We start from the raw sequence: 27,116 nt of genomic DNA, 5'->3' as shown, positions 1-27,116 counted from the left end.
GATGTAGCGTTTTTGACTTATAATCATTTCCTTCCAACGTCACAGCTCAGAACAGAGTCGTTCACGGAAAGAAATGAGATCGAGGATGCTGATTCTGGAATAGAAAATGCCACCCCAGCAAAGTCGGCCAGGGTAACAAAGAAGGATTCCATCAAAGAATATGTAGCCAAAAAGATGGTGGAGAACCATTCAACCAATGAGCCGCCGCAGTCGCGCCAACAACATCCCTCCCCCATCATTGGTCGGACAGGCAAGCTTTACAAACGTAAGCGAAAAGAGCCGTGTCCGTATTGTGAATACACCAGGCAAGTTCTCACCATGATGGGCCATGACATGGACGAGACAGAAAAGCTGGTATTGAATGTGGGAAAGGTGAAAGAATGTTTGGTACAAGAGTTGGCAAACATCGAAGAAAGGCAAAGGCTCCTGAAAGAACGCATTGTTTATGAGGAGAGGATAAGGAGACAGAGGCGGCTTCAAGAGCAGTACCAGAAACTAAAGAAACTGAAAAAGAGGAAAAGAAGGCGACACATGAAGCCTGTGGAACAGCCGAGTCCCAAGAAAGCAGTTGCCATAGCGATGCGCGTTGGTCCGGAACAGACCGAGAACAAACAGGTTGGTCTGTACAGGTTATTCAAGCCGCCAATGCCGTTGACGGCAAGGCCATCAAAACGGGAGGAAAGCCATCCAGTTCACCATGAGTTAGACATGTCAAAACCGCACGGGCCTAAGTGTCGCTCTCACCATCATACCGACCTGTACCCAGAGGACGATGGGAGGTACCATTGCCATGGCAACGTGAGAATCCACAGGGGTGACATGTATTACACAATCCCATCCAAGGACCTGCTGTTCAGGAGCTATGCACAAGAGAAGGAAGTCGACCCGGTCACGATCGAGAGAATCATCGACAAGATTCCTCAGATACGAAAGCAGCAGGGTGACCACGTCATCGTGTTAGATGAGGACATCCTGACTTTCGGGAACTGGGAAGAAATAAAAAGCGAGGTCATCATACCCCACCACGTGCTACGAATGGACGAAGCTCCTGCTGTTCCTGTGGAGAGAGAGGGTAGGGTGTCGCCAATCACGCTCGAGATGGGCACCTGGGATGAAGTGCTAAATGATGTATTCCACATTGCAATCGACAAGGAGCAGGTGTCGAGGCAACCCCGGTATTTACAGGGACAGAACCTGAATGCTTGGGCATCAGTGGAGGAAACGGACGAGGTACCCAGGCTGCAGTATCAGGCTGCACAGATCAATGTGGTCGAACAGGAGGTATTCAATCCACAGACGGAAGAAATAGAGGTGGAGGAGGCTGAATACCTGAACGGTGTCCTCAGGTCCATTTACACCAACCTAGAGCAGGTCAACGGGGAGTTTCCTGGGTACTGTGACTCCTGCGCACACGCCAAGCTTCATGACGTCATGCAGGAGGTCTTCGAAGCTGAGATGTCGCAAGTTGTGTTTGAAGAGCCAAAGTACCTTGAAGGGGAAGAAGGCAAGGCCCACGTCAAGTTGGAGGAGGCTAAAGAGGAGCTTCCTCCCCTACCCTTCCACATGCTTGCATACGGCCAGGCTGTTATGGACATGTATAGGCCGAATGCCAAGAAAGTCAGGTCTGAATCACCTCGATACCTCCACTCGGTGGAAGACCTGGAGTTTCTGCATGAGGAGGATTTCGACGAGGACAGTGAAAGATTTGAGCTGGAAAGGTTGATGGGGGAGCAGGTGAAACAGGTTCTGTGGGAGCACAGTACGGGTGGGCTTCGCTCCAGTAGTCCAGAGTACCTGAAGGCACTGGTTTCAGAAGGCTACGTCGCAGAAGAAGGGGAAGATGGACGCATTAGCCCCACCCCTTCCCTACAGTCTTTGGTTATTGGAGAAACACTGATGGATATTTTCCGAGCAGAAGCAGGGGCTGTGGACACAGAGGATCCCCGTTACCATCAAGGGATTGTGTCGAGAGAGTATGCAGCAGAGGAAGAAATCGACGGCGTCCTCACACAGGAAAATTTTGACAAAGCTGCGGTAGAACTGTTGAGACAAGAGTCTTTCAAATCAAAGTCTGGTGTAAGGAGGTCAGAACATGCTCGTTACTTTGCAAAAGAAAACCGCTCAGATCTTCCAGAAGAATCCACTGGAAAATTCTCGCCAGTCTCGTTTGAGAACGCTCTACTTGGACAAGTCTTTGTGGACCAATGGAAGGCTGACTTACAAACTATAGAAGCAGAGACGGCAAGGTATCATCATGGGATCATCCAACACGGAATTGTCAGTGGTGAATCCATTGATGGAAAAGTCTCCCCTCCACCAAATCCCCAAAATGTGGTCGTTGGACAGGCATTGATGGACATATTCAAAGCCAATGTGGAAGAAGTTCCCCTCGAGAGGCCACGATATCACGCAACAGAAAATGAGCTCCAACAAGAATCCACAGGGAAGATTTCTCCATTATCTTTCGATAGTCCTGACTTTGGAGAGGTCTTTATGAAAAAGTGGAAAGCAGTCATGAAACAAGAGGAGGTACGGGTACCGAGGTATCACCATGGCATTCTGTCTGATGAGTACATGGGGGATGAAGCAATAGATGGAAGAATTTCACCCAGGCCAACTGCTCAGAACCTTCTCGTAGCCCAGGTGTTGATGGAAACGTTTAAAGCAACCTCCGAGCAAGTCAGGGCAGAGATACCGAGATACATTGCTAAGGAAGACCAGATGTCTCATAATGAGGAATCAACAGGCAAAGTGTCCCCTGTTTCCTTTGAGAGTGCTACATTGGGAGAGATCTTCATGGAACGATGGAGAACGAACATTGATCTTGTCAAAGCAAGTTCACCTAGATACCACCATGCCGTCATCGGAGAAGAGTACCTTGGCAGAGAAGAGGCTGATGGGAGATTGTCTCCTCAGCCAACTTTTAAAAATCTCCTCTCAGCCAAGGTCCTGATGGAAACATTCAGGGCAACATCCGACAAAGTAAGAGCAGAGGTACCACAACACTTTGCCAGGGAGGGGCAAACATTGTCAGTGGACTCCACTGGTACTGTTTCACCGGTGTCTTTTGAAAATGCTACTTTCGGTGAGATCTGTATGGAAAAAGTCAAAGCGATCACCAAGGAGGAAAAGGCCGAACTCCCACGATACCACCATGCCTTCATCTCTGATGAATTTGTTGGGGAGGAAGAGATTGATGGGAGAATTTCGCCCAGACGGACAGCTGAGAACCTGCTGGCAGCTCAGGTACTCATGGAAACATTCAGGGCAACCTCTGAGAAAGTTAAAGCAGAGGTGCCACGATACACGGCAAGGGAAGGCCACACGTCATACAGAGAGGAATCAACTGGTACCATCTCTCCAGTCTCCTTTGAAAGTGTTGCCTTGGGTGAAGTGTTCATGGAGAAATGGAAAACAAACCTTGATGAGGTCAAGGCACAAACTCCAAGGTATCACCATGGGTATGTTATGGATGAATTTGTCGGGGAAGAAGAGATAGATGGACGAATTTCACCCCTGCCAAATGTTGAAAAGCTGCTGACAGCCAAGGTACTGCTAGAGGCACATAAGGCCACTTCTGAACAAGTTAGGCAGGAGGTACCCCGATACTTTGCCACAGAAGGTAAGACATCCCAGGACTCGACCGGTACCATTTCGCCCGTTTCTTTTGAAAACGCTGCCTTTGGGGATATTGTAATGAAAAAGTTCAAAGCAATTACAAAAGAGCAGAGCACTCAAGTCCCGCGGTATCTCAAAGCCTATGTCTCAGATGAATTTGTTGGAGTGGAAGAGATAGATGGACGAATCTCTCCGAGACCAACTCTTGACAATCTGCTGACAGCCCAAGTTCTTATGGAAACCTTCAAGGCAACCTCAGAGCAAGTTAGAGAAGAGGTACCACGATACACGGCGCAGGAGGGCCAAACATCAGAGAGAGTAGAGTCAACTGGAAAAGTGTCCCCTGTTTCATTTGAGAAAGCTGATTTGGGAGAGATCTTCATGGAACAGTGGAAAACCAACATCGATCTCGTCAAAGCCAGTTCACCCAGATACCACCAAGCTATCATGTCAGACGAGTATGTAGGGGAGGATCGAGTCGACGGAAGGTTGTCGCCGGAACCGACACTTCAAAATCTCTTCGCAGCTCAGACCCTGATGGAAACTTTCAGGGCAACCTCGGACCAAGTTCGAGCGGAGGTGCCATGTTTATTTGCCACTGAGGGGCAAGCTTCCCTCACCGAATCAGCTGGTAGAATTTCTCCAGTATCTTTCGAAAGTGTTTCCTTTGATCATGTCTTCATGGAGGAGTGGAGAACAAACATTGACAGAGTAAAGGCACAGACACCGAGGTATCACCACGCCATCAACTCAAACGAGTTTATGCGTAGAGAAGAAGTAGATGGTAGGATTTCGCCTCAGCCAACCTTTAAGAACCTGGTGACAGCTCAGGTGCTGATGGAGACATTCCGTGCAGCTTCCAAAGAAGTCAGGGAGGAAGTACCAAGACATATCGCAATGGAGGGCGAACTTTCACTGAATGATGAGTCAACTGGGAAAGTCTCTCCTGTCTCGTTTGAGAGGGCTGCACTGGGGGAAATTGTCATGAACAAGTGGAAAGCACAACTTGATCTTGTGAGAGGCTCCTCTCCAAGGTACCTGCATGCCATCCTCTCAGATGAATATGTTGGGGAAGAACAGGTGGATGGTAAGCTGTCCCCAGAGCCGTCGTATGACAATCTCGTAGCGGCACAGACACTGATGGAGACGTTCAAGGCTACTACAAAGCATGTCAGAGCAGAAGCACCAAGACACTTTGCCACAGAAGGGAGGACATCACTGCCCGAGGAATCGACTGGAAGGATTTCACCGGTCACCCTGGAAGGTGCGATGATGGGGGAAATCTTGCTACAAAAGATGAGTGCAGACTTGTCTGTAATTGAGTCGTGGAAACCAAGGTACCTCCAAGGCGTCGTCTCCAATGAATACTTGGGATCTGAAAGAATAGATGGGCGGCTGTCACCAGAGCCATCTCCAGAGAAGCTCATTCTGGGTGAGGCTTTCATGGACACATTCAGAGCCACAGCAAATGAAGTAAGGGAAGAAGTTCCTCGACATTGGGCCAGGGAGGGCCATGCATCGTTGATGGAGGAGGACACAGGGAGAGTCTCTCCAGTAGCGTTTGAAGCTGCGTCTTTGGGGCACATTTTCATGGAGAAGTGGAAAGCAAACTTGGAGAAGATCCAGACTGAAGAAGCCAGGTACCATCAAGCAATGGTCAAAGAGCAGCTGTTGTGGGAGGAGAGGACTGAAGGAGAGATTCCTCCAAATCCAAATCTCCAGAATCTAGTCCTTGGGCAGGCTTTGATGGACACATTCAGAGCCACTGAACATCATGTGAAGGCACAAGCCCCACAGTACAGGGCCACCGAAAATTATGAGTCGTTGAGAGAGGGATCTACAGGAAGGATATCTCCTCTCTCATATGAATCTGGAGTGTTTGGGGAGATTTTCCTGGACAAGTGGAAGGCTAGCCTCGAACAGGTGGTAGCAGAAGCTCCCAGGTTCCACCAGGCCATTGTAAAAGATCAGTTCATTCCAGAACACAGCATCGGAGGAAAACTGTCGCGAGCTCCTTCCTTCAGGAAAGCAGAAATGGACCAGGTGGCCATGGACACTTACAGAGCTAATGCCATGAAAGTCATGGCCCAGTTGCCGCAGTATCAGGCCACTGTGAATCAAACATCTTTAGAAGAAGGTACCACAGGAAAGGTGTCCCCCGTTTCTTTTGAAAAGGTCACTTTTGGAGAGATCCTCATGGACAAGTGGAAAGCCAATCTTGAGCAGGTGTTGACAGAAAGCCCTCGTTACAACCAGGCCATAATGAAAGATCAGTTCATTCCAGAGGATCGCACTGATGGGCAACTGTCACGTGCTCCGTCCTTAAGGAAGGCAGATGTTGACAGGATAACGGTCCACACATTCAGAGCAAATGCAGAACAAGTCCGAGCACAAGCCGCCCAATACCAAGCTGCTGAACATAACGAATCAGTAGAAGAGGGTGCTATAGGAAAAGTGTCGCCTGTCTCCTTTGACTCTGTGAGATATGGAAAGATCATCATGGAAAAGTCGAAGGCCAGTCTTGAGCAAGTCACGGCAGAAAATGCCAGGTATCACCAGGCCATAGTGAAAAATAATTACATACCGGAAGACACCACCGACGGGAAACTGTCTCGTGCTCCGTCATTCAGGCAGGCATCTGCCAGCAAGACCACTATGACGACACTCCGGGCAGCTGCAATTAAAGTGAAAGCACAAGCCCCTCGACACAACGCCACAGTAAACAAAAGTGAGACCCGAGAAGAGTCTATGGGTAGGATATCACCTGTGTCCTATCAGTCCTCTGTTTCAGGCCAAGTCGTGATTCAGAAGTTGAAGGCAAATCTTGAGTTAGTTCAGGCAGAACAGCCGAGGTATAAGCACGGTATTCAGAAGCAGCAGTTCCTTCAAGAGGGCCATGCCACAGCTACTCCACCTCTACCAAACTTCGACACTCCTGTGTTTCAAGCTGTGAAGCAAAGTCTTCATCGGCATCAGACAAATTGGGAGAGGTCAGAAAAGCCACAGTACCTACAAGTGCAGGAACAAGAGGCCAGGTTGCATTACGAACAAGAGGCCGAACTTCCGCCTCTCACGTTCCACAGAAGCGTGCACGGACAGGTGATGTTGAACATGCACCGGGCAAGGCACGAGGAGCTGGAACTGGAAATGCCTCGATACCACCAGCCGGTCCAACGTCAGGTGCACGTCAACTACGAAGAAGTGGCGGAGGAGATACCAATTGTGAACATGGAGGCAGTGGAGTATGCGCCAGTTGAGCCAGCGTTTTTCAGGGCAGCGCTCGATCTGGTACAGCCAGACATGGATTTGCTCGAAGCAGAGCTGAAGAAGGCCAACTCCCATCCGGAATCATACGAAGACTTGCCAGGGTTTTCCACAGACAGAGCAAAGGCAACGCCGCTGGAGAAGGCAGATGTTCTCAGTGCCGATAAAGGTCTACAGAGAAGCGAGAGTCCGTCATACCTGAAATATGTGCAAAATACGGCATACGTCCACGAATCGGATGTAGACGACAACATATCAGTTGTAGAGTTTGACAGCACTCAACCCGAGTTAATTCCAGCTGAAAGGGTACAGACCATTTACATCAACTCTCCGCAAGTTGTGACGGTTCCTAAGAAACCTGTACATGAAGCCAAGGAGGTCAAATTGGATGAGCCAAAGAAAACAAAGGGCCTGCGGCTGCCAAAGGTGGAACTCGACAAAGCCAAACCAAGCGTAGCTCTTGGACAACTCAACAAGGCTAAAGCAAGTACACCCAAAATAGAGGAACCCTTTCAACCGATGCAGATGCAGAAGATAGAACCAGCGAGGCAAATGCGTTCTGCGCCTCCTGCTAATCGTGCTCCGCGATTCAAACTCAAAGAAAAGGTCATGGACCTCTCTCTGGAGGAAACGGGTGAATTGCCTAAGATTCTGAAAAGGGCAGCCAAGCTTGGCCTGATCCCAAAGCTGCCAAAGCAAGCTCTTAGTGCAGAGAAAATCCAAAGCTTGATGATGGATATCAAGTTTGCTCAGGAGCTTCAGGAGGAACTGAGAGAAGATAACACAAGTGACGTGAGCGAGCTGGACATGGAAATGGCTGACCTAGGTTTCATCGACCAAACCAGGTTTAACACAGTGGATGTCTTTGCAGCCGAGCTGCTTCACCTCAAACTCCCCAAATTAGAATTCTACGAGGAGAGAAAAGATGAAGTTATGGTCGAAGAAGCGTTTGATCTGTCGCCGTTGGTAATGAAATCCGCGGGGGAGAAGTCGATGCCTAAAGAACTCTTCCTGAAGGTCACTGCTGAGAAAGTCGTAGAAGCGGACACAGAGGTAGCCATTGATTTGCCAGCCGTGCCCCAACCAATGGACAGGGCCAGACAAATGACCATCGCCGAAGAACAAAAACATAAGGCTGCCTTGACAGAAACAGGGACACACCAGTCTCTCCACAAAGCCAAACATGGAGTCATCCAAGTCAAAGAACATGGATACAAAAAAGTAGCGCCACTGGTGACTCAAGTGGCACATGTACGGAGTGAGCCAGATGAAGTGTTCCAACAGGCTCAAATTAACGAAATGGTAGAGATTTGGGTGCATGCTGCACCTCCGAAACTGCACATGGGTAGAGAAGCCTTTTTGGATGTGGTAGAGAATCAAGCCACTGAACTAGAGCCATTGGAACCGTCTACTGCTAGGCAAAGCACAGAAGATGTTAAGATGGAAGAGGCAAAAGTTGCTCGATCTGTAATCATGAATCAAGGAAGGGAAGGAGTTGAAGGCATGAAGGAAGAAGCAGTTCCCTTGGTGCCACCAATACCAAAAGCGCATACTCTGAAATCAAGCACCGTGCCCACAGAATCCATGCAGACTGCGGAGGCTGGGCAGGTGGAGACAGAGCTGGGTCTTCACGGCGCAGACGAGACCATTCTGAACATGATCAGCATGGAGGTCATCTCTGACCTGTCCCCTCTCCCAACGGAGATGGCGCAGGGTTTCGACATCCCGCTCGAGGTGTACCAGAAAGTTACGCAGCAGGCGCAAAAGCAAACGTACGTGTACGTCCCACCACCAAACCTTGTCACCGGGAAAGAAGGGACCATGCAAACTGTAGAGGAGGAAATAAAAACTATTCCCAGTGTACCGACGGAAACTGGTAGGCAGAGCCTCGAGCCAGAGGAACACTGGGAACATGTTCTCTTGCAATGGGTGAAGACTGAGATTCAACCATACTATGCAGAAGAGATTGTTTTGGAAACAAGGCATGAGTCTTCTCAAGAAATACCGCCAGTCGCAAGGGGTGATTCAGCAAGTGTAGGTTCCATACCATCTGAAAGACTGGAAACAGCACAGTCCCAACATATCCAGACACAACTGCACCCTCACTTTGCTCGAGAACAAGTGATCGCTACTAAGCAAGTGTCGGTTCAAGAGATACCGCATGGTCCAGGTAGAGACTCTGCAAATGTTGGTGCCATACCTTCACATTCAATGGAAACAGTACAGACTCAACATATCAAGACACAACTACATCCATACTTTGCTCAAGAACAAATCATTGACGAAAGGCAAGTAACTCCTGGAGAAATACCACCAGGTCCAGGTACGGATTTGGCAAGTGTCGGGTCCATACCTTCAGAAGCAATGGTAACTGCGCGGTCCCAACATATCAGGACACAACTGCATCCATACTTTGCTCAAGAACAAGTAATCGACACCAAGCAAGTGTCTGCTCAAGAGATACCGCCTGGTCCAGGTAGGGACTCTGCAAATGTCGGTGCCATACCTTCACATTCAATGGAAACAGTACAGACCCAACATATCAAGACACAACTACATCCATACTTTGCTCAAGAACAAGTCATCGACGAAAGGCAAGTATCTCCTGGAGAAATACCACCAGGTCCAGGTACGGAATCTGCAAGTGTCGGGTCTATACCTCCAGAAGCAATGGCAACTGCACAGTCCCAGCATATCAGGACACAACTACATCCATACTTTGCTCAAGAACAAGTCATTGACGAAAAGCAAGAGCATGTTTACTTGTACACCGTTGTCCCTCAACACACGTCTAGCACTGCAGAATCTACTGAAGTGCCAGTCCTTCGTCTTCAGACTGTGAGTGCGGATGAGTTCAGGTCCATGCTACATCCCCATTTTGCCGAGGAGGGAAGTATGGATACGAGACACGAGTATGTGTACTTCATCCCTCCTGGTGCTCCACAGGGTGCAGCAAGGATCATTCGGGTTCCATCAGCAAATCTCGGTCAAGCACGAGCAGACAGGGCCCAAACTGAGCTGCTTCCAAACTTTGTCACCGGGGAAGAAGGTACCATGCAAACTATAGAGGAGAAAGTACACACTATTTCCCACGTACCAACTTGGGAAAGTGGTCGACAGAGCCTCGAGGCAGAGGAACATTGGGAGAAGGCTCTTCTGCAATTTGTCAAGACTGAGCTGCAACCGTACTATGCAGAAGAGATTGTTTTGGAAACAAGGCACGAGTCTTCTCAAGAAATACCGCCAGTCACAAGGGGTGATTTGGCAGATGTTGGTTCCATACCATCACAGACAATGGAAACAGCACGTTCTGAACATGTCAGGACACAACTGCACCCTCACTTTGCTCAAGAACAAGTCATCGACGAAAGGCAAGTGTCTCCTGGAGAAATACCACCAGGTCCAGGTACGGATTCTGCAAGTGTCGGGTCTATACCTTCAGAAGCAATGGCAACTGCGCGGTCCCAACATATCAGGACACAACTACATCCATACTTTGCTCAAGAACAAGTGGTCGGCACAAGACAGTTGTCTGCTCAAGAAATCCCACCTTTTACTAGAGGTGATTCTGCAAATGTCGGGTCGATACCTAGAGAAGCAATGGTAACGGCACTGTCCCAACGTATAGGGACACAACTGCATCCATATTTTGGTCAAGAACAAGTGATTGATGAAAAGCAAGAGTATGTTTACTTGTACACCATTGTCCCTCAACACACAGCGGAATCTTCGGAGGTGCCAGTACTTCGTCTTCAGAAAGTTCAAGCGGACGAGTTCAGGTCCATGCTACATCCTCATTACGGCGAGGAGGGCAGTGTGGACACGAGATATGAATATGTGTACTTCATCCCTCCAGGTGCTCCTAAAGGGGAAGCAAGACTCATTCAAGTTCCATCGGCAATGCTCAGTCAAGCACAAGCGGACAGGGCCCAAACAGAGCTGCGTCCACACTATGGAAGAGAGACTAACATACTGGAAGGGCTGAGAGAGGGTGTGAGTGAATTTGACGGTCCAAGGGCCAGTGTGGCAAGAGGAGAGGCTCTCCCTCATGAAAACTACAGAAATGTGGTGCCTGCACCACAAACCCAGACCTGGGTTCACGTGCCCCCTCCAAAAATGAGACACGCAAAGGACAGCAGCTTACAGACTAGGGATGAGGTCGTGTACACCATTCCGCCGATACCCATGCCTGACCACAAAGTTAGGATGGTACCACTGGAAAGGGCACAGCAGGAAAGGGCCATGAGGCAGGTCATTCCCACCCAGACCCGCGAGATGCGCATGGAAATACCAGAAGAGACCGTGCATGGCATGCCCACAGTTGTAGCCGAACAGTCGGCAAGACAGCAACGTGTACAATCGGAAAGGTATCAGAAGGTGGAACCACCAAGAACGCAGACTTGGATCAAAGCTGAGCCGCCCAAGATGGTAGCTGCCCGGGAGGGATCCATGTCAGATGTGGTGGCTGAAGTGGTCTCAGCTGTTGCCCCTATTCCCACACAAGCTGCAAGCGAAGGCATTGTACCAGCTGAAGTCATGGAAAAGGTGCATGCTGCGCAGCGGAGGATGCAGCAAATGCCCAGTGAAAGGTCCATGGGCGAACAGGTGGAAATCATATCGACTATTCCACCTTTGTCTTCCAATGCCGCAAAAGAGTCCTTAACGCCAGCTGGAGTCTTCCGACAGATACACGCTCAGCATGTGCAGAGCCACAAGATGCACGCAGGCCAGGAGACTGTCCTAAGGGACAACCTTGAAATCCAAAGGGAAGTCCCTCCTCTGATGCCGAAGACCACCATGTGGCGTCTGCTTCCGCAAGATAAGACACCCAAACTACACAGGCAGCAACACGACTCGCATCGCTCGTATTCAGCAGCAGAAAGCCATGTGTCAAAGTCAAAGCTAGAGTCTGTCACTGAACTACCCGACCTCAGGCCAAAAGTAGCCAGAGAGGTATTATTAACCCATGAAGACATCCACCAGGCAATAAGTAGGATGCAAAGATCCTCAAAGTTGAGGGATCCTGCATGTGAGATCCAAGAGGCTGTCGCACAGCTGGTAGAGAACTCGGATGGATCAGTGGCCTTCAAAGAAGGGGAGAACCTGCCGTCTATGCCAGATTGTCCTTTCTGTGATGTACAGGAGGGTATGATACATTTCGGTCCGTCGTACGAGCTGAAGAAGTTACAGACCACACAGGTGTTTCAAGTAGGCGATGGGCCACAGCTGAGGAACATATATGTACGACAAGTCCAGGATGCCCAAGGCGAGGTCCCACTTGAGCAGACAAGACGGCTTCCACCTACCCAGCGACGGGTAGCGTCCACTGGAACCGTGATCTCTGACGAGTATCAGAGAGCAGACGTCGACACTCTGTTCAGTAACTGGGTCCCAGCAGAGCTACAGGTTACTGGAGAACTCGAGTCCCTTATGCAGCAGGGGATAATCAGGTACAACCCATTGCATTCAACTGTCGAAGAGGAGGAAGGAGATGTGTATGATTACGGCGACATCTTCCAGTCGAAACAGAAAAGTGGTCGCAGGCGGACCCAAAGAGAGGGAGCAACAGTTGCAAATATTCCTAATGTTGGGTATCCCACCAAGCAGTGGAACTCAACTAGGAATATGACAAGGGGACAGATAGAACGAGAGGGGGACGAAAGTCTGGACAGTGAACTCATCATGGAGCTGACATCGGGTGGTCTTCATCAGGAGAAGATTGTGCAGAAAGACGGGTGGACTTACATCTACATCCCCGGACCACCGGAGTCTCCAATAATGCAAAGACCTCGCACGACAACAAAGATTTCCTACCGAGAGGACAAGCCTCCGTTTGCCTTTGACTTCAGTAGGTTGATGCACTGGACTGTTGGAAGGAGAAATGAAGTCGAAAAGAAAGCGAGGGTGCCGGAAGAGCCGCACTACATCCCCTTTGACTTCTCAAGGGTTGCAACCTGGACAGTGCACGAGTATCAGCCGGGGTCCAACATCCCCGTAGAGAAGACGTACGTCAGTGCTGCCTTGCCTGTGCAGGTTCGCAACACTTACTTTGTGAAGGGCAGTCCCACGATGCAAGAGGACGCAGTGCGGCAATCGCCCAGGGTAACGGTCCCTCGAGAAGATGGGGCAGCTCCACAAGTAGCAAGGTCATTACCGCAAGAAACTATGGATTGGACTCAGGCAAGGCCTGCAGCTCCCCAAGCATCCAGGTTAAGGCCTGAAGAAATCACAAATTGGACTAAAGCAAATAGGCCAGAGAGGAAAGACTTCGACTTCAGTCGAGTGCAAGATTGGACTGTCATCAAGAAGGAGACAGTCGGCGGGAACTCTGCCGTCGGACCAGACGAGATGCGTATCTCGTATCTCGAGGACGGGAAATTGAAGCAGAGGTTTTACCGACGACCTCAATCATCAAGGGGATCATCGGTACTGGTCGGGGAACATCCCCCGGATCTTTCAGGCTTAAAGTTCCTCAGGTCTGACGACATCCCTCTTCCAGAGCGAGACGGAAGAGTCCAACATAGCAGCGCTATCCTGCCAGGAGAGATGTACATCACCTATGTTGAAAACGGTGAGGTTAAAAAGCTGTATATGTCCAAAACTGGGCACAGTACCCCTGGAGAGGTTGTTGATGCCACCTCGCGACAGGCGTACTTCCAGCCGGGTTCGCGGCAGGCGAGTGAGGACGATGATGATGATGACAAATCGACCTCGATCTCTGGTATCTCTGGTGTGGGGAGACCGGCAATGCAGTTCCCATCGACACATTATGAAAGGGAAAGTTCAGCTGCCAAGCCTCCTTCCCCTACAGATGACCTGGACACACCAAAGACACTGGAGATGACGTCAGGTAGCAGGCACGAGCCTTCAATCCCGCCGGACATCCAGTGGACCCATGCTAACGGGACCCACGAAGTCGTGCCTTTACACAGAGAGGATCACAGGCCCTCGCAGATGATCGTGAAGTCCGGCAGTAGGCCGTCCACACCAGCAGAGTCGGTGAGCAGCAGGCGCTCCGACAGGATCATCACCTACAAGTACGACAACGGGAGAAGCAGCGACGACGTCAGTTTGGTCGTGGACGCATCAAGGCCGAGCTCACACAGCAGCACGGCTGCTCCGATTTATGTAACGTCCAGCCACGCTCGACCCAAGTCTCCGACGCCAGACAGCATGGCGCAGCACTCACCTCGCCCTGTCTCACATCCTCCTCATCAACCATCTCCATCCTCCCCTGTTGCTCCTCCGCGTAGGAGAAGGTCAAGTGCGAGCAGCTCGGGAAGCAGTCCATACTCAAGGCCTCCCCCTTCTGCCATGCCTACAACAACCAACCCCACAATCTCTCGACCACCAGAACCAATGGACATGTCAGGGCCAGCAGTTAGTGGTCGTTACATCAACAGCTATCCTGAAAGGGACTACTCACAAGACCGCGAACAACCGCTAACGTTCGCAGACCACGATGTCCGAGAGGACGAGGCGGGGAAACCGAAAAAGGTCGGTAAACTCAAGAAGAGTCGGTTCTTCCCATTCCTGAAGGGTGATAAGAAAGGAAAGAAGACGAAAGGACACACCGATGAGACATTTGCACCTGTAGGAGTGGTGGAACCCACAAGGGAAAACAGAGACATGCTGGAGGTAGAAAATAATTCACTCATACACCCGCGGTGAAGGTGGTAGCAATGCAGTGAGATTTCCCACTGTCACAGTGGTGATTTTTTGCACATTCACTTTACCAAGTAAAAGCTTGTTTAAGGTTGTGGTGTATGATATTGTCGCATGTTATTAGGCACAGTTCTTCATAATTCTTGTTTTTTTCTTCTTCAAATTAATGGTTATGGCGGCTATGTGGTGTTGTTTTTTACTTCGTTGACAGTGTGTTTACGTACTGGTGTTGTAGCTGCATGTTGCCTGTGGACTTTTGTTGTTGTCAGGATAACCTTTGTTGGCACTGATTTTTATCTACCAGACGAGTACATACAAGTGGTGTAAGGTGATCAAGCTAATTCACAGCATTCAGGGATCGATCTTTGAGTTCGTTATTGTGTAGTTGAGTAGCGTCATTGGACTAATTGTACATTTCTCTTCCCCATGCCGCTGTTTTGTAGAGATTGGGCTATGGTGCTTGATCGCTGAACAGTTCGCATTTACAAGGAACAGGTAACATTGTCTTGTACAGAGACATTATAATTGCTCTCTGCACTATAATGTGACTGTCTTGCATCGCATAGCACGTCTCTTCAAGCTCTCTTGGTCTCAAACTACAGTTTTCTGTAGCATGTTCCTGATCCTCTTTTCTCTTCACTTTTGGTGGTGACTCCTGGGCTCTCTGACGCTCTCTCTCACTTGGTCTTGCCAATTTTTCATTCAAAGGTCAGGAGGAGTATTTGTCCTGGTGGTTGTGGTAAAGGGATTCTCTTTTAGACCTAAGCTCTCTTATGGCTTTGCTCATTCCCTCTTTGGAAATGGTGTTTCCCATCTACATGACTTTGTATTCCCCTGAAGTTTTGCTTTCTTCTGAGCAGTTTTCCTATAGATGCCTGCTGATCTTTGATAATGGTATGACTACTACTATCTAATATATTATCCTTTTGTGTATAATTGTTATCTCCTGGTGTTAGTTGGTCTTTTGTTCATAGCTAAGGTGGCTAGAACATTTGGATATATGGTGATGGGTAGTTTCCAATGTCTAGTCACATTGTGGATGTTTTCTGACAGTTGCTTTGTGTGCTTATCCACAGAAGGATCTGATGTTGTGGAGTGCAGCCTGTGGGAATTAGAGAATCTGATGCTTTTGTCAGTAAGGTCACAATCTGACCTTGCTGTCAAACGTATACAGTATGTAGCTCTGCTGATGTGGGTTAAGACTCGTAAAAGTGATCGCCTGTACAAAAGTTTGAAACAAGGACTTATTATAACAGAGGTTGTGGGTAATGTTGTTTTATCAAAGCAAAATATTGGTGCTATATTTCTAAAGGGTGATGGAAATTACTGTGTTTCTACACTATAGATTTATTTTCCATGTAAGGCTTGACACAGTCAGGGGTCTACACACTGTCAGGTAATGTTAATATCACCGCATTATTTATTGTAGATGATTATAGATTTTATAAAAGCACCTTCAAGGTACTTGTATATTTTTGTGTGCTAGCAGCTGGCGTATTTTGACAAATGCAATTGATATTGGGCAGAAGGTTCACGATGTATGAATTATATTGCTAGTTACTGCAGCTATATACTTTTAGTGCATCTAGTTTTAGATACTACAGACTGTATATCACAAATATTAAAAATCATTAAAGCACAAACTTAAGGTTTTGAACACCTTTCAACACGTAATGCCATAAAGGATGATATCATAAAAATGCACAAATTTCTGACGTATGCCATGCCCTGTGAGAAATCCCAGTGTGCCATCTACAGACAATTTCATCATTAATCATCATTATGTATCAAGAATTGTTGCCCGGGTTTACAATGATGTTAATACTATATGATGGCATAAACTTTTGTGGTGGATATTTTAGCAAGTTTGAATTCCATAGGTCCAATTTTGAACATCAAATTCATAGTACTTATTCCTTTTTAAAATCTTTATTGGCTACAGTAACTGTAATTGCCATCAAAGTATATTACAAGCAGGTGAAATACACTTAGAAATGTGGTCTGTGTTATCATGTTGAGGAACACATATTATAGTATATTTAGAGTTTTCTCAGCGTTTACATGACTGTGTACACGTATATCAATTCCTTGTATACCATGTAACATTCACAAGGACCTAAAGCCATACAACAGATGTAAAGATATGTGTATACTATGGTGTTTTATAACAAGATCTAGACTGCGAAACATGGTGGCAGCAATTTGAAATGGGAAGAACTGTAAAACAATGTGATAAATCCAATCATTGATATTTATTATATAATTTTGATAGCAAAAATTAAGGGTGTTGGTGACAGACAAAGAGTGGAAAGTATGTTGTATTCGTATACATGTACGTAGAGCACCGTTTTGCTGTGACAAATACAACGTTACACCCTATCCAATTATCTATAATGAAGTGTCGCAAGCTGTAATTCTCATGAACAGGACTGGTGGAGGAATGCCAAGACTGCTCCCTCTAGGACTTTGTCTAGGTACTACACTGTATAGAAGTGTTGACAACTTCTTTGATAGTTGAGTCTATGTCATGTACAATGACGGTGTTGTTATCAATTCAGCAGTATTATCATGTTTTGATGGGCAGGCATAAATGTTACGGATCAGAAAACACTTCTTACATGGTGTAACATAATGATTTATCCACTAAATCTTAAATGACTAAATCTTAAAAAACTGTCCTGTTTCCATTGAATTTCATGATCAGGTAGTCTGTTAACAGCGCTCTTTCTTTGAAGCATCACAAGAATGTGTAGTAATCCCAGGAGGGCTAATAATGTGGATGGGAATGCTGTCAGACCAGTAAGGGCATTGTGACAGTCAGGTATCTGATACCCGGTCGGTTGTTCAATAAGAAAGACGCACATTCAACAGATTTAGTAGGATTTGGGCTTATTGTTCTGAGGCAGGGAATGGGACAAACTTTTAAGTTATAACTTTTAACTTTTTTCCGTAAAAGGAAGATGCCTTTTCTAATACACAGTTTTTTGTGATCCAGAGAAATTTTGTGACCAAGATGAAAGAAAGTTATGGTGTTGTAATGTTGGTGAATGTAATATTCTGAAGGCTGATGTTTAAGTCTAAACAGACAGAAAACTACAAAAAGATAATCATTTCATTCCGAAGACTTGGGCCCCTTCCACAGAATTTAGTTTTATTTAGTAATTTTACTTTTAAATTCTATTGCTCTGCAAGACTTTACAACACATTGTCAAGGCCAACTAGAACTGAATATTACAATCTGCCTTTTAAATTTGGTAGGATTAATTGGCAATTTTTAATAATACCTTTGACAGTATACTATGATCTGCTACACACATGTATTGTTTATTCCTCATTTTGCAAATGGTGGCTGTCATGACATATTGGAATTGGTCATCAGTCAACATTTCAGTATAATAGAAAGTAGTCTTGTCATATCTCTAAATTTTTCGATGTATACAACATTATTACTGTTTCTATTGATAGTACAATTGTTACTGTTAGTAGTAGATTCTAACTTAAGAGGGAAAAAGAATGTCATCCAACAGACATCTTCACCGTAGACTCTATTTTCTGTATTCTCTTGGGTTATCATTGCAATAAACTGTTGAAAAAAGGTTCCAGCGATTTGTGTAATATTATGTTAGCTGTATTTTTAGGAAAGATAACTTAAAGGCAAATTCCAGTCCAAATATATTCAATCATAAATAACACCAACAACAAATGTATACAGGCTTTCCATTTGACGTCATCTGTGCCATGTTGGATTACAACATTTGTTTGTTTGAACCTTTGTTTATTCATGATAAGCTCAAACATTATACATCTGTGAAACAGAAGAAAGATTCTACAGCTAAATCCAATTATCTGTCAACATGGTCACCGGAGATTCAAATTGCGATTATTATTATATGACATCAATGAAAAGTCTCAATACTGAAAAGAGTAAAAATTCTTTGATGAGTTTGAGTTTGAATTGTCAATCTCATTACAACAACTCAGATACAGCAGAAAGATGGTCAAATACCAGGGACTATCACAGTTGAAACAAAATCGGCTGCTGCAGTTCCAAAAATGCCGCAAGGGGCCCAAACCTACATGACTTACTCTCCCTCCCAAGATCTATCTGCCACTAAGAATCATGACCATAGCATATCCAGAACATGAGATATCGAAACCGGAAGTTCTGCTGCAGTACCACAGGAAGCTGCTGGGGTGCCCAAAATCTAATCATTTTGAGGTCTCAAAAACACCTCTCTGGCTTATTCCCCGTCGTCGAGGATTAGTGGGAAGGGCAGGCCCTCTGATGGCTGAACAGTCCTATCCTGGAGAGGCATGCTCGCCCACATCGCTCGCAGATGAACTGGGTCATTACAGTTATCCTGTAATGACACACACACACACATGAACGATAACAAAAACACAACTTTCTAGGCAAAGGTACATGTAGTAAAGTTTGTTGCGTGACTATAACTGTTGTTTGTCCCAAAAAGTCAGTGTAACTACAGTTAAGAAGCACCAGGTGCTGTTATGCAAATTATGTCTAGAAGGTATGCTGCTCACAAGAGGGATGTTACAACTGCTGACCTCAACTGACATTTGACCCCACAGAAAAATGTCTCTTTTTTTAAGTGCAAAATAACTGAAGTATGACTCACCGTTACACATTTGAGTCTTTTGCATTGGAGTCTGTGAACCTTTATAAAAGTCCACAGGCAAAAGAAGAGAAATCCAATTTAGATTGTGTGGGTGGGTTTGTTGATTCTTTGATGTATAATTACCCTTTGTGGTGCAAGAAATGTTAATTATCTGACCTGAATCAGGTAATTAAACTTAATTGTTGAGGAGATAGTAGAAGAAGCGGTAAGTTTATGTTACATCTTAATCAACATTTCATATAGTATTAACACAATTGGAACAAGGACAGTTTGGTCTAATTTGTCAAGGACCTAGTATACAGTGTCAAGGAGAAGTACATATTAAACAGTGAAAAAAAGGTGTTAAAATAGCCTTTCGTCCTTCTGTATGTGGGTCAGGAACTGATTTGCATGCTGATTATCCTGTCAGACCGAATTACCGAAAACCTGCAGAGCAAGTTCAGACAATGAAAACGTGCCAGTAGTCAGGGCCTATTACACTCGCATAGAAGGTTTAGAGTTTTTCTGAGTGGCACCTGCTAGCGTCATGGATAGCAGTACCACCTACATCGACACCAGAATCTCCAACGACTTCAACCCCAACATCCTCCCGCCAGGGGGATGGCACACGGCCGAGGTGTGTGGGGAGAAACACACCAACCAGCAGCCCAGGGAGAGAATCTGGAACACTGTGCTTGTCAAAGAACCACCGGGATCCGCGGCCAACCGACCCAAACAACAGCAGAGAGCACCTGAGACCTTGTCAGAGCCGGTGGTTCGTAGGAATCAAAACCATCACGACCAGTTCTCTTTCGACAAAGTCCAGAACTGGACGATAAGTCAGATCGATGACTCCATGGGGAGTAGTATGCGACGGTCTTTCCCCCAGAAGCCCATTGTAGAGCCGTCAGCGGTTCAGGCTGCCGCTAGCCCAGCCAGCCTCGCACCTCGCCCTCACAGTCCTCCTCCTCTGAACGACAAGAAGGTACGCTTCTCGCTGTCAGACCAGGTGATTGAAGAGTTGTCCAGATCGTATGAAAACATTCCTTTTGATCCCGACGATGAACGCCCGCCAGCCCCTGGCGGAATTCAGGCCGTCTCCTTCAATGCGGAGAAACTGCAAGGTTGGACTATCATGAACCTTAGAGAGTTTCCCCTGCCTTCTGAAATGCTCATGAAAGAGAACCAGATCCCCGGAGAAATGTTCATCACCTACGTCGAGGACGGGAAGCTGAAGACCGTCTTCCTACAAAAGCAGACCAACGTTTTGTACGAGGAATACGAAAACGACATTATCCGATCAGCTGAACACGAGAAGCAGAATGGAGTCCACAGCGATGGCCAGAAGAGTTTCTCAGAGCCCAGTAAGTTCAGTGAGGATATGAGAAAAGAGACACCAACAAGCAGCAGCGTTTCAGGTCCTGCTAAAGGCTTGATAAACGGCAGTGACTCAAGCAAGCTGATTCAAACAGCCGACGACAGCAGGAGGGAGTCCCAGATCAGCAATGCCAGCAGTGTCAGTCCGACTCCTACAAAAGGTTTATTAAGCCACAGGGACTCAATGATGATGATCCAGTCAACCAACAACAGAAAGGAGTCAGAAGTCAGTAAAGTCTCGGTCAGCATTGGCCCGTCGGAGGGCTCTTCCAACTGCAGGGAATCAGTCCAGGGGGTCCAATCAAGTGACAGCAGGAGGAATTCGCAACTCAACGGCTATTCAGACGGGGTTGCCGACCAGAAAGAGCCGGTCGACAGGCGGGATTCCCGCTTTAGCTTGGCAGGGAGCGTTAAAGACTGGACTTGGGAGCCTAGGACTGGTGAGGAGACTGCTGAGGTGCCGAACACAGCAACTACTGGGACAGAACAACAGGTGAGTCACAAAATGTCTTGTTTGTTTTGGGTAAGAGTACTCCACCAAAGCATGCAAAAAAGCCCCTTATTTTTCCACACTGCTTATGCCAGATCTAGAGGACTTTTTTTTCAGTCCCAAAAGAATGAAAGATTTCACTAAGGTCTTAAGAATAACTGACATTTTGGTGTCCGTTTGCTGCGGTGAGCTATTTTCAACTAGCCTGGCCTCGGTATCATCCTTTCTAGCTTCTTTACTCTGCTCTCTCAGTAGAGCTAAAAAGGATGGCACCCAGGCTAATGTTCAACAGCAAAGTAGACGAATTCATAGATATATCATAAAATCATAGGAGAGAGGTTATTTTGTAAACAATATGTTCACCAATTGGCTATCTTTAACATTCCTGAGATGTTGTGGCATCAGCATATAAAGCCATTCATAAAGTCTTACTAAGATTAACTTGCAAGTTACATAAAGTTACATAAGTTACTTCAAGTTACACTAAGTTACATAAAGGCTATATAAGGAGAAATTCAAACTCTACAACTGGATAAAAATTCGGAGATATCCAGTTGTAGAGTTTGAATTTCTCCTTATATATTGTTTACCTGGATGTCTAACCTTCACAAACGTTACATAAAGGCTATTCCATAACAGTTAATACTATTAGCCCTAACCCCCAAACAGCCTGACTTGAAGAGATACTCAGAAATCGGTTTTGGAAGCCCTCAGGCTTAGGCTCTTTCCAAAGAGGAAGCACCTTAGGCTTGCATGCCGACGTCATTGTTGTATGCAAGCCAACTGTGTGACTCATTTGTGTCATATTTTTTAATTTAGCGTGTGCTGAAAAGGGATGTTACTGTTGCTCAACTGCGCAGAGAGGCTATTTTCAAAGCAGGAACACCTTAGGGTTACCCCCGGTACATGCTGACTTCATTGTTGTTAGCAACTGTGTGACTTATTTGTGACGCATCTGCGTACGTGTGTCCTGAAACAAGGACATCCAGGTTTATCTTCTTTTAAAGAATGTAAACATGCATTTCAGTAGCTATCTAACGTAAACATTGCATTTTTATTTCAATATATACCATCACAAATTGTTCAACCTTCTCCTTGCTGTCTTACTCTGTACCCAATAGGGAATTGGATGCCAAATGGCTGCTTCAGATTGCTACAGGTTGACATCTTTTAGGTCAAACAATATTAATGATGTCTTCATCTGATTTCTTGACAGGAGGAGAACACGCCAGTGGCTACTCAAGTGCTGGTGAATGGCCAGCATTATTACGTCACGAAGGAGGACAATGCAGCCGCCCCGCGGTCCACCTTACGGAAGGTCGATTCCAGTCCGCCATCCACCGACCATCCAGCCGGTGGCCCGGAACAGCCAACCGGTCCTCCAGATCGACCGCCACCCTCGTATGAAGTACTGGACACCGTGCCCAAACTCCCCTTCGACGACAACGCGTCCGTCTCCAGCGTCAGGACCACCACCAGTACGACATCGTCCGTCAGAGCTGCCATCAACGCTACGGAAGATGTGCTGGTACAGGTGACGAAGGGAGAAGGGAAGTCCCTCCACGTGAACGTGCGACCGCCGGAGGGCATGTCGGCAGGCGACATCGAGGTGGACCTAGACCTGGCCATCCTCGATGAGAACAGACAGAGGGAACCGATCACTGAGGCACTTTCAGGAGAAGAAGCAAAGGCAGAATTCGGGAGGGAAGAACCAGCAGTAGAGGAGCTTAACGGAGGAGAGCAAGCAAGGATGGAGTACAGGGGTGAAGAACCACTCATGGAGGAGCTTGGAGGAGAACAGCTAATTCTGAAAAATGGAAGGGAAGAAGAGCACACAAGAGTTATAGAGCAGTTAGAGGAAGTATTAAGGATGGACGAGTTGGCAAGTCTTGGGAGCAACAACAGCAAAGACAGCCGCCGAAAGAAGAAGACGCAGAAAAAGGGATCTACAAGGAGTGCCGATGTGGAAAGCGTCGCGAGCAACAACAGCAGTGAGAACCGCAGGAATATGGAGAAGAAGAAGATGCGATGGAGCAATTTGTCCCGCCAACAGAAGCAGCCGCAGACTCCAGTAGAAAACGGGTCAAGAGACGCCGCTGAGACGGAGACTGCAGAACCATCACACTCATCAGAGAAGAGGAGTAACAGGAAGTCGAACAGCAAAGGGAGTGGGCAAAGAGGGTTGGCTAGATTAACTAGTAAGTTCAAAAAGTCACAAAAGAATCAGTAATAGTGAGGCCATCTAATGAAAGGAAATTTAATGTACAACCCCATCTGAAACAGAAAAGCCCTGTGTGTTAAACCCTCTGTCCTGCTAACAGGTCTAACACTAACAGGAGCTACTTGAATTTCTTTAGTAAGTCATTTACTTATTAGTAATTAATATCAATTGAGATACTCATTGATATACAGGTAACACTTGTCTCCAGACTCTTTCTCAGTCACTGAAAGATAGTGGATGCTGTCTGAAACATCAATTTTCTGGCTCTTTAGAGATTTTAATGTTGTTTCATCTATTTTGCATCAATTTTACGTTTTTACTAGAAAAATAAATGTTCTATACACGGATGTCTAACCTTCATCAACGGACCAGTGATAGTTATACTATTAGCACAGATTCTATATGTAACCAAATGTTTATTCTAAAGAATCAAATGCAAGTTTTTGTTCAGAAACTAATCCGTAAGTGTAACAGTTGTATTAACCAGCTAAAGGTAAAACTTATCCCTGCATTACCTCATTTTTGGATATGGAATTATGTAAAATACATATAATCTGGTGATATGCTTAGAAAGAAATTTATGTCACAATGACTTTTCGTTGAATACCTTAATAATGATTTGTGAATCGGATGTAGAAAAATTGTATTTCAGTTAGAATTTCATCTCAGACAGAAGTCTTCTAAAAGTTGTGAATTACAGACAAGGACTAAATCAAGGACATTATGTACATGTAGGACTTATCTTTTAAAATGCAAGTAAAGAATTGAGACAGCACTTTTTTTTACGACACACAACCTGAAAGTGAACTCTTGCATATAAAGTTGTAAAACTTCTCATTTGAATATATGTATCTACTGTATTATAGGACTAACAATTCAGGTATTATGCACATGGATGTGATATATATATTTCACAATAATCAGAATTATCAGAATTATATGATCAGAATTATCAGCACATTATGGTTTTGCCAAATCTTTTTATATCTTTCTTTTAACCATGATTCTGTATCTGTATCTATATAGCCGGTATAACCGCCATCAGGCGTAACACACCAGCTTCGATTGTATGATACTTAACACGTGAATAATGTTTCAGGAATTGTAGGAATGAATAAATGGTTTTAACATCAATTGCCTAAAGTTTGTCAATGGGGCCTGCTAGGGATTCGAACCTAGAACCTTTAGATTCTAAGTCAACAACTCAAACCACAAGACACACAAGACCACCCTGCCATCTTTTGAAACCAGTTTATCAATATTTCTAAGTCGCTACCCTATGCTGGGTTCCATGCTGTTTAATGATCTAGATTGAAATGTGTTAATCAATTCAGAAAATCAATTCAGAAAATCACCCAAGACCTCCAAAGTGAAACAACTTGCCCTTAGTCCCATCATAGAGATATCTGTGCATGCGTGTCTTGAAACTCTTTGGTCTAATCAACAATGACTTGCACTTCCTGCCATCACTGCTAGAGGGGGTAACTCAACAGAAAGATATTGTGAGTCTTATTTTACAACAACCTTAACTAAGTCCTGAATGGAGCTTTACTGTAACGTTACCTAAAGGGACTCCACCAGGGCCTGGCAAGCTTGAAATCGGACTCAATAATATTGGTCCAGGAATACTTTCAGGAGCTTTGAATAAACATTATTGCAAAAACCATTTATGCCCAAGGCTTATAATTTTCAAACAAAGCAAATCAGGTTTATATCACTTATAAGGCAAACATGCACACCTGAGTCATCCTCGCAGTCATACTTGTCTGGGGCATTGTCCAAATTCCCCAGGGGAACAATAGGTGGATCACCATGACAAAATACACCCCACCTGTGGTGTCTTGACTCACAGAGCCAGTCATGACCCCCTAGGCTATACAAAAAGTCACCTGACCAGATTTCGTCACAGCCCTTTGTTCTCAGACAAGCTTTTTTTATGAGCAAAAGTTAATCGTGACCAAGCTATGGCTGGAGCTCTGTTGGCCAAAAACAAAAACAAATGGCTGGGAAGTTTGTTTGGTGGGAGTGAAAGAGAGAGGAAGAAGGGAACTATAAAGGTAAGACAGTCACTATAGTTAAGTTCATCAATTGTTTTTGCTCTAGACAATTGTTATAACTTAAAGCTACTTTATGCTAACTTGAGTTGTGGATAGATTTGTTTGGGGTACAAAAGAGAATCAAATCAACATTTAATCTGCCAGTTAAAAAACATAACTTTTCTGCATGAGACGTATACAAAAAAGTAGCAAATCATTGTCGATTACAATCTTTAAGAATTCCTTAGTTTTTTTTCCCCCATTTGACTGACCTAATGACTGTAGACAAATCTACATAGAAACTGCCTTTACGTCTTTTTAGCAGCAATGACAGCAACTTTTGCCCTAAATACTAGCTGTTTGTTTTCTTTCACTATAAAATCTTTAACCATTTAAATCTAGCAGAGGAGATTTAATTAGCTATAGGCATAATTCCTTGCATCATTCTCATAAAGATTTCATAATTAAGTCATCGCAATATAGACATTCAACATTAAATCACAAATCACAATTTTTTTAGATTATTTAACAAATTGAATGGGATCTCTTCAAGAGCTGCTATAGATCTTAAATCAGTAAACCATGTAAGCTGAGATGCTATCCAGCATATAGGCATGCTTAGAATGTCCAGACTGTACTGATACTGTTACTCTCTATGCAAGAAGTGTGCCGTGAATGGTAACAGAGCACGGGATTCTCCCTGCTTCATGCATGTCTGCTTGGCAGTGAAAAGGCTTGGAAATTTAAAGGTCAGTTCCCATCAATGACACAACCCTTAGACTCCTTACGTATACTGAGTACGTACGCATATAACTGGAGCGGAGAAATTTTCCTTTGTTATGGGCCAAAACAATGGATATAATTGGTATGTATCAAATTTTATTTCTTTGTAATTTTATCTAAAAAACATATTGCTTATTTTTAAACTTAGAGGCTTAATGAAGTGGGTGTTGGCTTTTTTAGGATATTTAGAGGATTTGTTGCCGTTGGCATCATACAAATTTCTTGGAAATGATCATTTACCTTAGTTCTTTATTCATTTCTTTATTGTTGTACTGTTTATATGAAGCATGATAATTTGTTTGGATGGTTTGCAGATGACTGCAATGAAATATAAGAAAAAACAACTTAGGCCCGTTAGGGCCTGATGCAAAAATAGAACTGATTAATAAGATCAAAAAAAATAATGGTCCTTTTTTTTGCTTGTGCTAATATTAAATCAAAACGTGTCTGAAAGACAGACCCTTTCTCCCCAAATGAAAGCTTACTCCAAATTACGAAGGCATTTGAATAACGACATATGAAAAAGTAAATTACCAATCAGGTTGACTAGGTGATAAATAATTCATCGCGTGTGATGCAAAATTGATACCGAGGATCACTGGAACCGCAGAGTTTCATTGCTTGCGCTGGATAACAATGAGGCAAGCGGGGTATTTGGAGGTCATACGCGGTTGACTGAGCGTGAGAGTGGAATGACGGAGGGGGGATGAGGCAGGGGTAATTATTGGGTGGTGTCTCGTCGGGTACAGCTGACCTGTCCAACCACTCGCTGCTCTTACCTCATCAAAATGGCCGACCGTCTAGGACTGGTACGTAAATATACAACATTCCCTTTTTTTCGAAGGTTGATACTTGATTTACCGTCCATACCTTTCTCTGTACCGCATCACCAGTTAGGTAGGCTCCTTGTGGTGTCAGTACGATATGCTGCTCGGGCTTGTTTCGCATGACCTTATGCTGTCTGTTTGGGTATGAATATGTAGAAGACGCTACTGGTATGGGTTTTTTTTTCAAATGGGAGGTTTATATTATGTTAAATATGTTAA

General features: G+C 45.4%; 2 protein-coding genes across 8 annotated transcripts in view; both read left to right on the top strand.

Moving 5' to 3' along the window:
- LOC136438470 (uncharacterized) overlaps nt 1-18,144 on the top strand; it is a 52,280-nt gene extending 34,136 nt beyond the window's left edge. For all 7 annotated transcript variants that reach the window (XM_066433319.1, XM_066433273.1, XM_066433304.1 and 4 more), the window contains 3 exons: nt 46-14,520; nt 14,991-15,042; nt 15,624-18,144. In XM_066433319.1, coding sequence (XP_066289416.1) covers nt 46-14,520; nt 14,991-15,011 — 14,496 coding nt within the window. In that variant the 3' untranslated portion in view covers nt 15,012-15,042; nt 15,624-18,144. The remainder of the gene's footprint in view (nt 1-45; nt 14,521-14,990; nt 15,043-15,623) is intronic.
- A 1,480-nt stretch (nt 18,145-19,624) lies between these two features.
- Nucleotides 19,625-24,385, top strand: LOC136438527 (uncharacterized). Its single transcript, XM_066433338.1, has 2 exons — nt 19,625-21,033; nt 22,247-24,385. Exons 1-2 carry the CDS (start codon nt 19,711-19,713, stop codon nt 23,258-23,260), a joined length of 2,337 nt encoding a protein of 778 aa, XP_066289435.1. The 5' UTR covers nt 19,625-19,710; the 3' UTR covers nt 23,261-24,385.
- Nucleotides 24,386-27,116: the final 2,731 nt, after the last annotated feature.

The sequence above is a fragment of the Branchiostoma lanceolatum genome, chromosome 1 (assembly GCF_035083965.1).
Source record: "Branchiostoma lanceolatum isolate klBraLanc5 chromosome 1, klBraLanc5.hap2, whole genome shotgun sequence".
Lineage (NCBI taxonomy): Eukaryota > Metazoa > Chordata > Leptocardii > Amphioxiformes > Branchiostomatidae > Branchiostoma > Branchiostoma lanceolatum.
Note: the sequence above shows the minus strand (reverse complement) of the source record. Positions and strands in the feature narration are given on the sequence as shown.